Source organism: Zeus faber (assembly GCF_960531495.2).
Source record: "Zeus faber genome assembly, chromosome: 21".
Classification (NCBI taxonomy): domain Eukaryota; kingdom Metazoa; phylum Chordata; class Actinopteri; order Zeiformes; family Zeidae; genus Zeus; species Zeus faber.
In genome coordinates this window covers 18,052,591-18,064,908 of record NC_137208.1, presented here as the reverse complement: position 1 = coordinate 18,064,908, position 12,318 = coordinate 18,052,591, and the positions used below count along the sequence as shown (strand labels likewise).

At 43.4% G+C, this 12,318-nt stretch overlaps 1 protein-coding gene across 2 annotated transcripts in view; it reads left to right on the top strand.

The window, feature by feature from the left end:
• LOC307246233 (liprin-beta-1-like) overlaps positions 1-12,318 on the top strand; it is a 54,906-nt gene that overhangs the window by 31,487 nt on the left and 11,101 nt on the right. For both annotated transcript variants that reach the window (XM_080022096.1, XM_080022095.1), the window contains exons 2-11: positions 2,891-2,970; positions 4,485-4,690; positions 6,825-6,914; positions 7,024-7,137; positions 7,253-7,363; positions 8,308-8,400; positions 9,583-9,685; positions 10,798-10,850; positions 11,063-11,129; positions 11,220-11,344. In XM_080022096.1, coding sequence (XP_079878222.1) covers positions 2,907-2,970; positions 4,485-4,690; positions 6,825-6,914; positions 7,024-7,137; positions 7,253-7,363; positions 8,308-8,400; positions 9,583-9,685; positions 10,798-10,850; positions 11,063-11,129; positions 11,220-11,344 — 1,026 coding nt within the window. In that variant the 5' untranslated portion in view covers positions 2,891-2,906. The remainder of the gene's footprint in view (positions 1-2,890; positions 2,971-4,484; positions 4,691-6,824; positions 6,915-7,023; positions 7,138-7,252; positions 7,364-8,307; positions 8,401-9,582; positions 9,686-10,797; positions 10,851-11,062; positions 11,130-11,219; positions 11,345-12,318) is intronic.

Sequence of the window (12,318 nt, the reverse complement as noted above, 5' to 3'; positions counted from 1 at the left end):
TACATATTGACATAATTTGCATTGATGCATTGTTATTTTTAGTTAAAATTGGTTTCAAATGAAAGGCCCTTGAGCGTTTCATACACGGGCCAGGCTATATAGGTTTGGAGGTTGATTTTGACAAGGTGCAACTCCTTGGATGGAGGGTTTTTTTGTTTTTTTTTTCTCTTTTCTCTCCTGCGACCAACCGACCAATGGAAAAACTTGGCCAACTAAGACTATTCATGTCGACTAATGTTTGATCGACTATTAGGGGGCAGCCCTAGAAAAAAAATTCCATTCTTTTTGGAAGGTTCAAGTTTCTTCCACAGGTTTAATCAGGCAGCTGTCCAAATACAGTTTTTACTATGGTAGCACTGACGCACAATTTTCCACTACGCCTGGAAATGCCTTCTAAAGAAAAAGCGGTGGTCCTAAGGGGGATCCCTGTGGCACTCCTCCACCTCAAACTCCCAGGGGCACTTTAGGAGTTATTTGCCAAGAAAGCTATGCTTAAATCCCAAGATACTTCTTGAGTAGTACTTTTGTTTATGTCCATTTTTTTAAGGGCAGGAACTGGCAGGAATTCCAGTTCAAACTGGGCACTGTCATTTCGCTCTATAATTCTGTGATTTTCTTTTTTTTTTTTTTTTTCTTTTCCTTCTTCTTGGCTTTTGCATAATGCTGACGTAATTCCTGACGATCTTCAATTGATGATTATGGTTGTAAAACAGTGAAAGTATTTGTCCTGTGTAAGCGTTACCCTGTTTTCAAACACCAGCTGGTCCACTGTTGCCCTGAGAGCATATATTTCAAATTAGGCAATGAAGGAGTTATTGTCCCTTGTACTAACAGAGGAGAGACACCATCCCCCTCCAAGCTCGGGCGGAGTTAAATACTGTTGTGTGCAAATGCAATGTCGATTAAGACCTGTGGTCTTAATCGACATTTTCATGCTCCAACCCTCGAGAGTCAGGAAATTATGAAAGCCCTATTATATTTCACCCCCTCCCACGTTTTATGGAATTTTCTTTGAGAGTTTTTAGTATTTTTCATTTTATTACCCTGGGACCCAAGCCATTTGTACAGGGATTCTTCAATTACAAACTCTGGTGACTTTTAATTTTCTTCTTCATTGAATCGTCTTTTGAGGTTTGAAATGGCCATTTGGTTCAATTTAGGGTGAAACAGTAAGCATAGGACACTTGTTTGAATCAAGCACTCTGAGAAATCCAAATGACACAGTCCAGTGTTATAATGTTATAAGAGCTGGAAATTCCGAGCATGCCAGCTCCAGGAGGCCTGGGACCCCTGGGAGAATGTCTCCATTATTCCAGACAGGAGCCCACCCTCGGCTCCCGTGACCACTCGGCCGGCGGAAACGGGTCCTGAGAGAAGGCCTAGGCAACAGCGCTCACAGCTCCCTTGTCGGTCTGACTTTCAGACAGGCTCTGCTTTTTATGCACATATTCTAGTGACTAAAGTTAAATGCAGAGATGGAATAGGTAATATCTTTCATTGGTAGCCAAAATTGTAACGTAGAACCTCTTTTTATTCATGAGGTGAATAAGGTTGGAAATTATGGTTGTTCGGGACTCTGAAATGTGTGAGTGATTCAAAACTCTTCCTGAATCAATGTAAGTAGTTTATTGAAACTCCTTGGACGTTAAATCTATGAGATATATTTTTGCATAATAGACCCTTTCACCTGTAGGCTTCCGTCAGACGCATATAGTACTTTTTATGAGACGTGTTTGCAATTTAAAGAAAACTGTATTTTTACCACTCTTAACAAATATCTGATACTACTTCCACCTATAACTTGAACTGTCATTTGTACCGATCGGCGCCCAAGGCTCATTGATGCGCGCGGAGAGCCAAGGCTGGCCTGTTTGGTCCAATCCCACAGAACAGCTACTGTAGCGCAAATTGCTGAAAAAGTTCATGCTGGCTATGATAGAAGGGTGTCAGAACACACAGTGCATAGCAGCTTTCTGTTCAGAGTGGCCATGTTGACCGCTGTTCACAGGCAAAAGCACCTACAATGGGCACATGAGCGTCAGAACTGGACCATGGAGCAATGGAAGAAGATAGCCTGGTTTAATGAATCACATTTTCTTTTACATCATGTGGATGGCCGGATGCGTCTGCATTGTTTACCTGGGGAAGAGATGGTACCAGGATGCATTATGGGAAGAAGGCAAGTCGACGGAGGCAGTGTGATGCCCTGGGCAATGTTCTGCTAGCATGCATGTGGATGTTACTTTGACACATACCACCTCCCTAAACATTGTTGTGAACACTACGTGGCAACAGTATTCGCTGATGGCAGTGGCCTCTCCCGGCAGGGTATTTGCACCCCGCCACACTGCAAAGATTGTTCACGAATGGTTTGAGGAACATGACAAAGAGTTCCAGGTGACTTGACCTCCAAATTCCCCGGATCTCAATCCGATTGAGCGTCTGTGGGATGTGCTGGAACAACAAGCCTGATCCATGGGGGCCCCACCTCGCAACTTCCAGGACTTCAAGGATCTGCTGCTAACGTCTTGGTGGCAGATACCACAGGACACCTTCAGAGGTCTTGTGGAGTCCATGCCTCGATGGGTCAGAGCTGTTTTGGTGGCGCAAGTGGGAGCTACACAATATATGCCAGGTGGTTTTGATGTTGTGGCTGATCGGTGTGTTGCAGTTGCCCATCATTGCTGGCGGCAAAGGGGGAAAAATACAAGTTCTGTTGACCAATATGTTCAGATTAATGCGGTTTAAATTAGATTCTCAAATTGCAGAATTGATGGTAATGTCTAGAATCAAAAGAGAGAGAGGTCTTGATGCAGACCTCTTTCCTCTTTAGCCTCCTTCTCTTTGCTCTTTACCTCCCATTCTTATCCATTACTTTCTTTTTCCCCAGATCCTTTGAGGGGAGGATGATGTCGGACGCCAGTGAGATGTTGGCTGCAGCCTTGGAGCAAATGGACGGGATCATAGCAGGTGACCGTAGTGCACATTTTGAGACAGGGCCTTAGCACATCTAATGAGCATGACTAAAAAGCATTGGAATGAAAAGAGGCATAACAAGGCATATCGCTAACATAAGGTTGTGAGGTCTGCTTGTCTTGCACATTTAACATCTGTCTACAGTATACTGAAGTGCTTTTAAATGTACATAGGCTGAAGCACCGTTTTAAAGGAATGCTTGTGTGGACTGCATGCAATTGTGCTGCTACATATTGGGCCTCTGGCAAAACCAACTGGGTATATGTCTAAAATAGATCCATTTGGGGCAAAAACTATCCAGCTTTGGGACTATCCACCCATTGTTACTTTAATTATGAGTGAGGTCATCAAGACAATTGATCCACCTTAAATCAAACCAATCCAATCAGTGAAGCACATGACATGTTACCCGATCATCCCAACGCCATGGAAACGAAAGGCAAGCGAGCGACTGGAAACCGAACAAAAGTTTCGCAAACATCTTAAAATATAACTACTAATATCCCGCTTAATGACGTTAGAGGTTATTGGATTCCCTTTACCTAATTACCAGATGAAATGGTCTGATGCGTGTCGTGAGACTCTCGACGCAGCAAACCAGCCCTGGCTGGCCAATGTCTGCCTCAGCTTATTTTCCCCCACCATGAGAATTTTCCATAGTCCACGCCGAGTTGGAAAGTAATGATTATTCAGGCCCCGGTTAATGTGATTTTTGAATTTCAAATGCTGTTAAAAGGGAACTTTTTGGTCATGCGTTGAAGCAATGGAGTTGCTGATGAAACAAGCGGGCCTTCACGATGTCCTTGCTTTCCGCTGATGTGTGTAATTATAGCGTTGACCTTTCCAACGTTGATCACATGACAACCCGCCACCCCCGTGCCTCTGTTATGGCAGCGAATGCCGTGCCTGCCCCCTTCTTTTCCTTGCTATCATTGGAAAGACATAATAATGAATTTATCTCCCTCTTTATTACTGTTGGACATCCTTGTCAAAGGCGGACATTTGAGCTGACTGACAGATCTTGTCAGATACGTCTGATGTTCACAACCCTAACCCTAAGAAAGGGTCAAGTAAGAAAGTTAACGTTAAAAGAAATATACACTATGTGAGCTATATAATACGCAGCAATTTCCAAATGAGGTAAAGTGAGTGTGTATGAAAATAATGCTAATTCTTTGCAGAGATTGGCATAATTGATAATGCTAATTATTTCTTGTAGGGTGACACTCTTTTCTCTCCTGTAAATGATGTGCCTGTTAGGTATTTTAAGGCTTAGGGTTCTTTTTATTTTTTATTTATTTTATTTTTTTAACCTAAGTCAAACCGAGTGACCAAAGAACGTCGGTCGCGATTGTCCTATTGGGCAGCTGAAGCTGTCCTCTCAATACTGACTCAATTAAAAGATTTGAGTTGTTCGGCCTGATATTCATGCCCGGTCAGTACAACTTTTGCATTGTGTGTGTTTGAGGAAAGCTATACCTTCCACAATCTCCACCCTTGCTCCTCAGGCTCCAAGGCCATGGACTATTCCAATGGGCTGTTTGACTGCCAGTCGCCCACCTCCCCCTTCCTGGGCAGCCTGCGGGCGCTGCACCTGCTGGAGGACCTGCGGTCTGCACTGGAGGTGATGGACCCAGAGGAACGGGACAACCTGCGGTGCCAGATCCCGGACTCCACCGCTGAGGTGCTGGCGGAGTGGCTGTTGGGAAGCATGGTACGTGGACGGTCGCCCTGCAAAGCCTGGCATTTAGACAACTTAAAAAAAAAATCCTTAATTTATATATATATATATATATATATATATATATATATATATATATAAAATTATTTTTCTATTTTTTTTATTTTACTTAAGAGCCATGTGCTTTGGAGTGTATCCATTTTTATGTGATTTGGTTGGCCGCTGCTCGTAGTTTTCCATTACCTAGTCCATATACCATGAATCCATTGTACGAGTGGTATGACGTGCCTCGTGGATGATGGAGTTTCTATAAGAATCCTGGAAATTGAATCCTGGAAATGGTTTATGTCCTCCAAGCCAGAGCTGACTCAGACTTACTGGAGCTCTTGTTATTTATTTTTTTCCCTTCTCCTGCCACAGTCCTCTGGTCCCATCTGTGGAATTTGAGCGAGAGAGAGAGAGAGAGAGAAGTTTTGCCTTTGATTCATTTTCCAAATCACTTGCATGTGCGAATGCTATTGATCTTCAAGATTTTCTCCCATAGCTCCAAATCGCATATCCATATCCGCGGGCCTGGTCTACCCCGGGGGTAAATCAGAACAGGAGTTCTGCGAGTAGGATACGGTGCTAGATAAACATCATTATTGTTGCTCTCGGAATAACATTCCTCAACCACCCGTTAACCCTTTGATGTCATCATTGTGCGCCAGACAACCTTCCCTCTCTGCATCCTTGAATCCCTGCGTTCCAGTAGCTGGGATTGGTCAATAAGGCCTTCAAGAATCAATACCTCATACTTTACCTTTATCTTTAACTCCACATCTTTAACCTAATCGTTTCTGTATAATAATTGTGTTTTCTGTAACGCTAAGGAGTATGTTCCAACCGAACTTAAGCCTTTTTAACGATTGCCAAAACTGGGTACTCCGCTGATAATATCAGAGGGAAACGATTGGAGATTAGGAATGTTGTTTTTCCGTGGACAACGAGGGATGGTCATCCAGCAACCTCCAACCGAGCTGCTTAAATCACTTAATGCAGGTAAACCATGTGAGTTCGCTCATAAAGTGGCCATAAAACCAAACATGGTGCGGAGTAGGGCTGAACGATTAATCAAATTCAAACCCAACGTCACAATTTAATAGAACTCAATTTGCAAATTGCAAAGGCTGCGATTAAAAACAAAAACAAAAAAATAATAATAATTAAAAATAAAAATAAAAAAGGGGGGGGTTATTTTTTATGTTACACAATCTCATCTATAGGGCTGTCCAGGCTCAGCTCTTCCTATTGGCGGGAGCGATCAGGGCAATATTTGCGCACCTCTCTCCCTGTCCGACGGTACCAGCGATGCACGCGCCAAAACAGTGTGTTTTTATTTTACATCTCCTTATGGAACAAAATAAGTGCGTATGGAACTAAACCGCCTAATGGGGACACTTTCTCGTGACTCTTACCACCCCTGCCTATGGCGGTTGTTTTCACGGAGCGCTGTTTTTGTTGTTTTTTTGTTGTTGTTTTTTTTTGTTGTTGTTGTTTTTCTACCTTTTTTCCTTTTTTATTTAATCAGCATAAAGCTGTCCCTAAGCACACGTGGATATATACACATATCATTTTTAGAAATCATAATGAATATCTTCTGAAAGACTGCATGTTTTTCGAATGCTAATTTTCAGATTCTAACAATTACAAGTCTTGAAGTAAAATCAGTGAGTCAATATTCTGCTGATTGAAGGTTTTTCTTTTGACAATTTAATAGTTAAATAAAGTTTTGTTATTCATATCAATTCATGCGTCAATTCATCTCCTCTCATAAGACGTAGGCCTGGCCTACAGGAAAGAGCAGTTTATATGTTGACTATATCCAGTGTTGTGTTGGTCATACCATAAAATCATTTATTGCTTGAGTCTAGTGAATAATACTGAAGATAAGGAACTTTTTTTCAAAAATGCATAATAAATCGCAATCACAATATTGGTCTAAAACAAATCTCAATTTGATTAATTTTCCAAATCTTTCAGCCCTAGTTTGCGGTTACTGTATGAGGAAGTCTAATCTGACCGCAAATCTCCTCTCTCTTCCTAATCAGATTTGATCTCAAAGGCAATGGCAGGTGAAGGCCTTCAACGCACTCGCACTCCCAGTCACGGGTTGTTTTCATTTCAGATTAACGGCCACAGCTCGGTGTCTGCCGATGTGGCCTACCAGGATCGCCTGTCCCGGCTTGAGAGCGACAAGGAGTGTCTGGTTCTCCAGGTCTGTGTTCTTCATGGGGAAATAACAATAAAAAAAAAAAATCGTAATGGAAAGTAAGGCACTTGTTATTTCCGGAGTGAGTTGCTAGCGGTGTCTCCTCCTGCACCAGGTGAGTGTCCTCACGGACCAGGTGGAGGTGCAAGGGGAAAAGATCCGGGATCTCGACACGTGCCTTGAGGACCACCGGCAGAAGCTGAATGCCACCGAGGAGCTCCTCCAGCAGGTGAGCCTCCCTCCAAAATGCATGGAGTATACGTTTCACACGGATCCAAGTTAAAAAAAAAAAAAAAAAAGTGTCATGTCTTGATGAATGAATGATTGTGCGTCTCGTTCCGCAGGAGCTGTTCAACCGGACGGCCCTGGAGACGCGCAAGATGGAGCTGTTGACGGAGGTTTCTGGTCTGAAGCATAAGCTCACGGCCGTGGAAAGAGATCACAGGGACACGGAGGTAAGCAGACCTTTTTTTTTTTTTTTTTTTTTTTTTTTTTGCAGCGTTTCATCCAAGGCTGCTGGATGAGATGTTTCCCTGAGGCTGATGCCCTTTTTAAGACTTGCGCTTGTAGAATCCTGGCGTTCGTCCAGCCATTGTTTTAAAAAAAGAAATCACTAAACCCGCGTCCAGAGCTCTCGTCTCACTCGGATGGAGTCCATGTGAAATCTGTCACGGGGCGCTGGGGAAACTTATCCAGCAGTTACGGAGGGGTCAGCCCCCACCCCCCTTTTGGCTCCAGCAGCTGTTTCCTCCCATAAACCCCCCCCCCTCAACCCCCCACCCACCCCCGTCCCTTTTCTATCCCATCTGGAAGGGAAGAGAGAGAGCGCCATAGTCTCCATATACAGTAACATGTCAACTAAGCCTGGACGTACGTACATTTGGAGAATATCAGCACTGTTTAAAAAATGAAAAGGTTTTTGAAATTGTTGGAGGCACTTAAACTATTTTTTTCAACGACTTCCATCGCCTCTCGTTGACCGTTCATCGACACTTTTGGATTGGATTGAACTTTATTCACCCCCGTCGAGAAATATCCCCTGTAATATCGCACCCGGTAATATCCCCTTTTTTTGCCAACAGGGGATATAACACGGTGCAGAGGGTTTGAAAGTGTGCCAAATGAAATATCAAAACACCAACATTGTAAAGAAAATGCATGTTCAATGTCGTAAAACTAGCAAGAGTTGGCCCGGACTGCAAGTCTGGTGCTATCACGGGTTCTGGATAAAAACAAGTGGTTCGGTAATTGACCGCGAGGGCTGCCCTTTAAGTGAAGGTTGTTTTTCGCCATTTTGTTGGCGTTTGGTCTGAAAGTCAATGTCTCGTGCCTTGGAAATGTGTTCTCTCCGAACCCTCGAGGCCCTCATGGGTTATGGGGTTTGTTTTTCCTCCCCCAGGGACTGTACCAGGAAGTGACGGAGCTGCGCTTCCGGGTGACTGATATGGAGAATGAAAGGCTACTGTGTGAGAAGAAACTGAAAGCCACCAAAGTGAGCGGTCTAGCCATCCCGCCTTGGGGCCTTCCAAGGGTTGTCCTATTTCTTTTGAGAATGATGAACTTGGTCCACTTTCTCTCACTTCCACCCTCCACTGTTGTCACCCTCAGCCTTTTCTCCCACTCCCTCTTTCTCTCTCTCTCTCTCTCTCTCTCTCCCCCCGCTGACGTTTTCTAACTTCTTCTCTCACCACAACGCTAACCCGTCCTGCCTTGTCGGCCGGGGTGGGGTGGGAGGGGCGGGGGCCGGAGACCGGAGGGGTCCGCGCTCCCTCCTTCCTGCCCTAAAAGATCCTAAAGATCTTCTCAACCCGCTCTCTATCTGCACCGCCGCACGCCGCTTTCCTGACTCTCTCCGCGTTTCCTGTAAGTGCTTCCTCTTGGCTCGTTGCAGATTTTTCAGGAGACACTGATCCCCCCGCGTTGGGTCTTTTCTTTTTCTGTCTGGGTTCAGCTCAAAACCCTTTTTATTTAATTGAGAGCGTTCATGTTTGTTTTTCTGCATGTATTTTACACAGAATAATTGTTTTAGTTCTCCCATTTTAGGAGATGACACAGCCCCCTGTTTTTGTGCATCTTTATAATTTAAGAGTTATCAGGGTTTTGTGGATTACACTGATTAGGCTTAGTTTTAGACTTAATAAAATAAAAAAGATTTCCAGACGGTAGATTAGGGCTAATCTAGGTGTAAGTGAAGGTTAAATGAAACCTGGCCAGAGGCAGGTTTATCTCTGGTTGATTGGAGCTGGGGCCTGCAGGTCGACCTGGACAATAGAGAAAACGGAAGATCTGGACTGAGACCAGCACCAAGAACGGACAGAAGGAGCTGACTAGTCCTTCATGGCCTTAGTCTCGGACTTCCTAGTCCTAGAACTCATTCAATTTAAATTAAGCAACGTCTCAGAAAGGCATTTTTAAATCTGGATTCAGTAGCTTGTTAGGTAGGATTATCTTAGTCCTGATTTAGATGAAACCCCCGTCTGCGAAACCATAAATGCTTGGATCTTCTCTAATTTAACATAAGCACCTCAATGCATTTATTACAGCACTAGCACAAAGGCTTAGCGTGTAAATGGCCCTTTATAGGGGGGTAGGACCCAGCGGGTTGCGGGGTAGTTGTAAAACTTCCACATCTCTTTTATTTGTTCATTTATTCTTAACTGATTTTCCTCCCCAGGAAGAGCTGCAGCTTGCGCAGCGGCAGCTGGAGGAGCGCCAGGGGGAACTGAGGAAGAACCAGGCCAGACTCGGGTTCACCAGCCAAGACCAAGTGGAGAAAGGTGGGAGGGGGACTTGCATTTTTAATAGCTTTTCAGAGGGCCGCTGATCCCCTTTCCAGAGATTTCACATTCCGTCCTGAAATAATTAGATGTTTGTCCACCCCCCCCCCCCAACATCTCTCTCTAAGAACTGGAGTTTCCCCGTATCCCTCACCGTACAAATGCAGTCAAAGCTAAATTGATGTAAATATTTGTTTTTTTGGGGGGGTGGGGGGTGCATTCCTCCCCCAGGCGTCTTATCTGCCTACTCCGCTGCATGCCACACATCTTTGGGCTGGATGGATGATCGCCCCACCACCTTTCCCCTTTTCCTTCCCTCCCTCTCACATATACATATTGGAATGTGCCTTTATAAATCGGCACCGTCATTTAAGATTTTTAGGTGATCTTGACCATTTTTATACAAACAAGAGGTTGGTGTGAGTGTCTGACAGGTGAATGAAAAGCAGCTGATGTAATCTGTGGTGGGTTCATTTTGGCTTCTGGGCAACAGCACTTTATTTTAGATAAACAGTATAGATGAAATTACCGTCCTTGTAGCTATGGCTGTTGTTTTCATGTTGTGGTAAAGGGTTGTTCCACTTTTCAGACATGCTATATGCACTATCTGTACATTATGCATGGAAATACACTGTAAAAATGCTCTGGTGTCCCACACTGGCTCAGAGAGACAATATACAGTATGTTATTTTAATACTTATTTATTCCTGTATATTGTTTACACTGATGCTTTTCATTTTCCCCCTACTGCCTTAAAGGGTTAATTTCTCCCCCGGGAGGAATGAATAGTGTGACTAGAATCCAATCCATTTCAAAGCATTATTTATTTATTTTTTAGGGCGCAAATTCATTGCATGTGCAGTTAGTCTTGGCAAATACAATATACATTAGTATATACATTAGTAATTTATATAAATGAAGGGTCCATCCTGTTGGTGATGAATTTCACCAATAGAAAGAATCCTCAAGTGCGTTGAAGCTTAACTCGGAATTAAGTGTCTTTTTAATAGCGCCATATATTCCCACTGTTGAAAATACTTAAACGTTAATGATTCCAGCTTTGTACTATTTTGCTGACTTTTGCATTCATTTTTTAATTTTTTTATTTGTAGATGCCGAAGTCAAGAGGGCGCTGGAGTCGCTTTTGTCAGCCAATGACATGAAGGTACAGTGGAGTCACAGCGTACCATGCGGTTGTTTTTAATTCTATATTGTTCTATTCATAATTTTTTGTGTATGTGTGTGATCATATTTTGTACATTCTTTATTTTTGTGTATTTATATTGTCTTGTTGACTGATTAGACCAAAAAAAAACATTGTATATGAAAATATGTAACATTCTGAAATATAATATTAAAAACTAAACTTATATACAGGAGCGGAGGATAGCAGAGCTGCAGGAGTCTCTGGCCCAGTACAAGGACATGCAGGAACTGGTCAAAGGTGGGATGACCATCAACACACACATCTGCATTCCTAAACCAGGGGTCCGCTAATAATAGAAAAATAACAACTCATTATTTCCCGCCACAGAGAAGCTGAACGAAGCCGACTACGACGACATCCCCGACCCTGACCTGGACCCATCCGCCCCCGTTGCCATGGAGACGACAGCGCCGCTGCTGGACGGAGGAGGTGTGGGAAGGAGCTCCGGCGAGGTAAATGCCAAAACAACCCCTGCTCACACACAGGATGAACCCCAGACGCTGGACTTCCTGACATACTCCCAAATTCTTCCTTCTGGGAGGAGGTCTGCGATATCCCTGAAATTGTCCTGACGGCTAAAGGGCTTTTTAACCTAAGCTTCATTTTTCTAATCCCAGTGATTAGAGTCTTTTCTTTGACTCCCCATGATCAAAAAATAAGGTTTAGGTGAAAAAGAAAGTACATGTTTTCTGTTAAAGCATAAGTTAAAGGGGACATATTAGGAAAAACTGACTTTTTCAGAAGAGAAATACCATTGTGAAGGTGCGCCATTTTTTCGTTTTTTTTTTGGCAAACCTGTCAACCATCCCACTTTTCCTGGGATTCTCCCGTATTTTAACCTTTTCTTCCACTGTCCTCCTGTAAAAATATTTTCCTGTAACTCTCACGTATTTTAAATCTTTCTAAAAAAAAAAAAAAAACAATAAAATAAATCAGAGCGATGTTTGCGATCCAATGCGCGTTTCTCCAAACAGCACCAATAAAACAGGGTGTTTTTATTAGGGCTGTCTCAAAATCGAAAAATCGATCGAAATGAGCGTTCGATTTCAAACTTCGAGATCACAAGCAGGTTCGCGATACTCCCAGTGTTTTTGTGGGTAATATTGTCCGACATGGATCAATAAATGTGATCTCTAATGTAACGTTATCTGAAAATAAAATTCCTACCCGCTCGCTTGTTGGGGCCACAGGCGCTGGAGTTCGCAGCGTTCCAGTAATTGAAAGAAAAAGTGTGCTCCAACTGAATGAAATCTGATATATTTTACTCTCCACTTTATTTGTCCACTTGAGAGAGCAGAACAGGGAGCGGCAGCTCGTGATTGGCACCGGTACGCACCGCTACGCGCTCCATAACAGTAGTTAACGTTGTGGATACGACTTGGATTGTGATAACGAGGATAAGATAATGATGTTAAGCGGAACACGA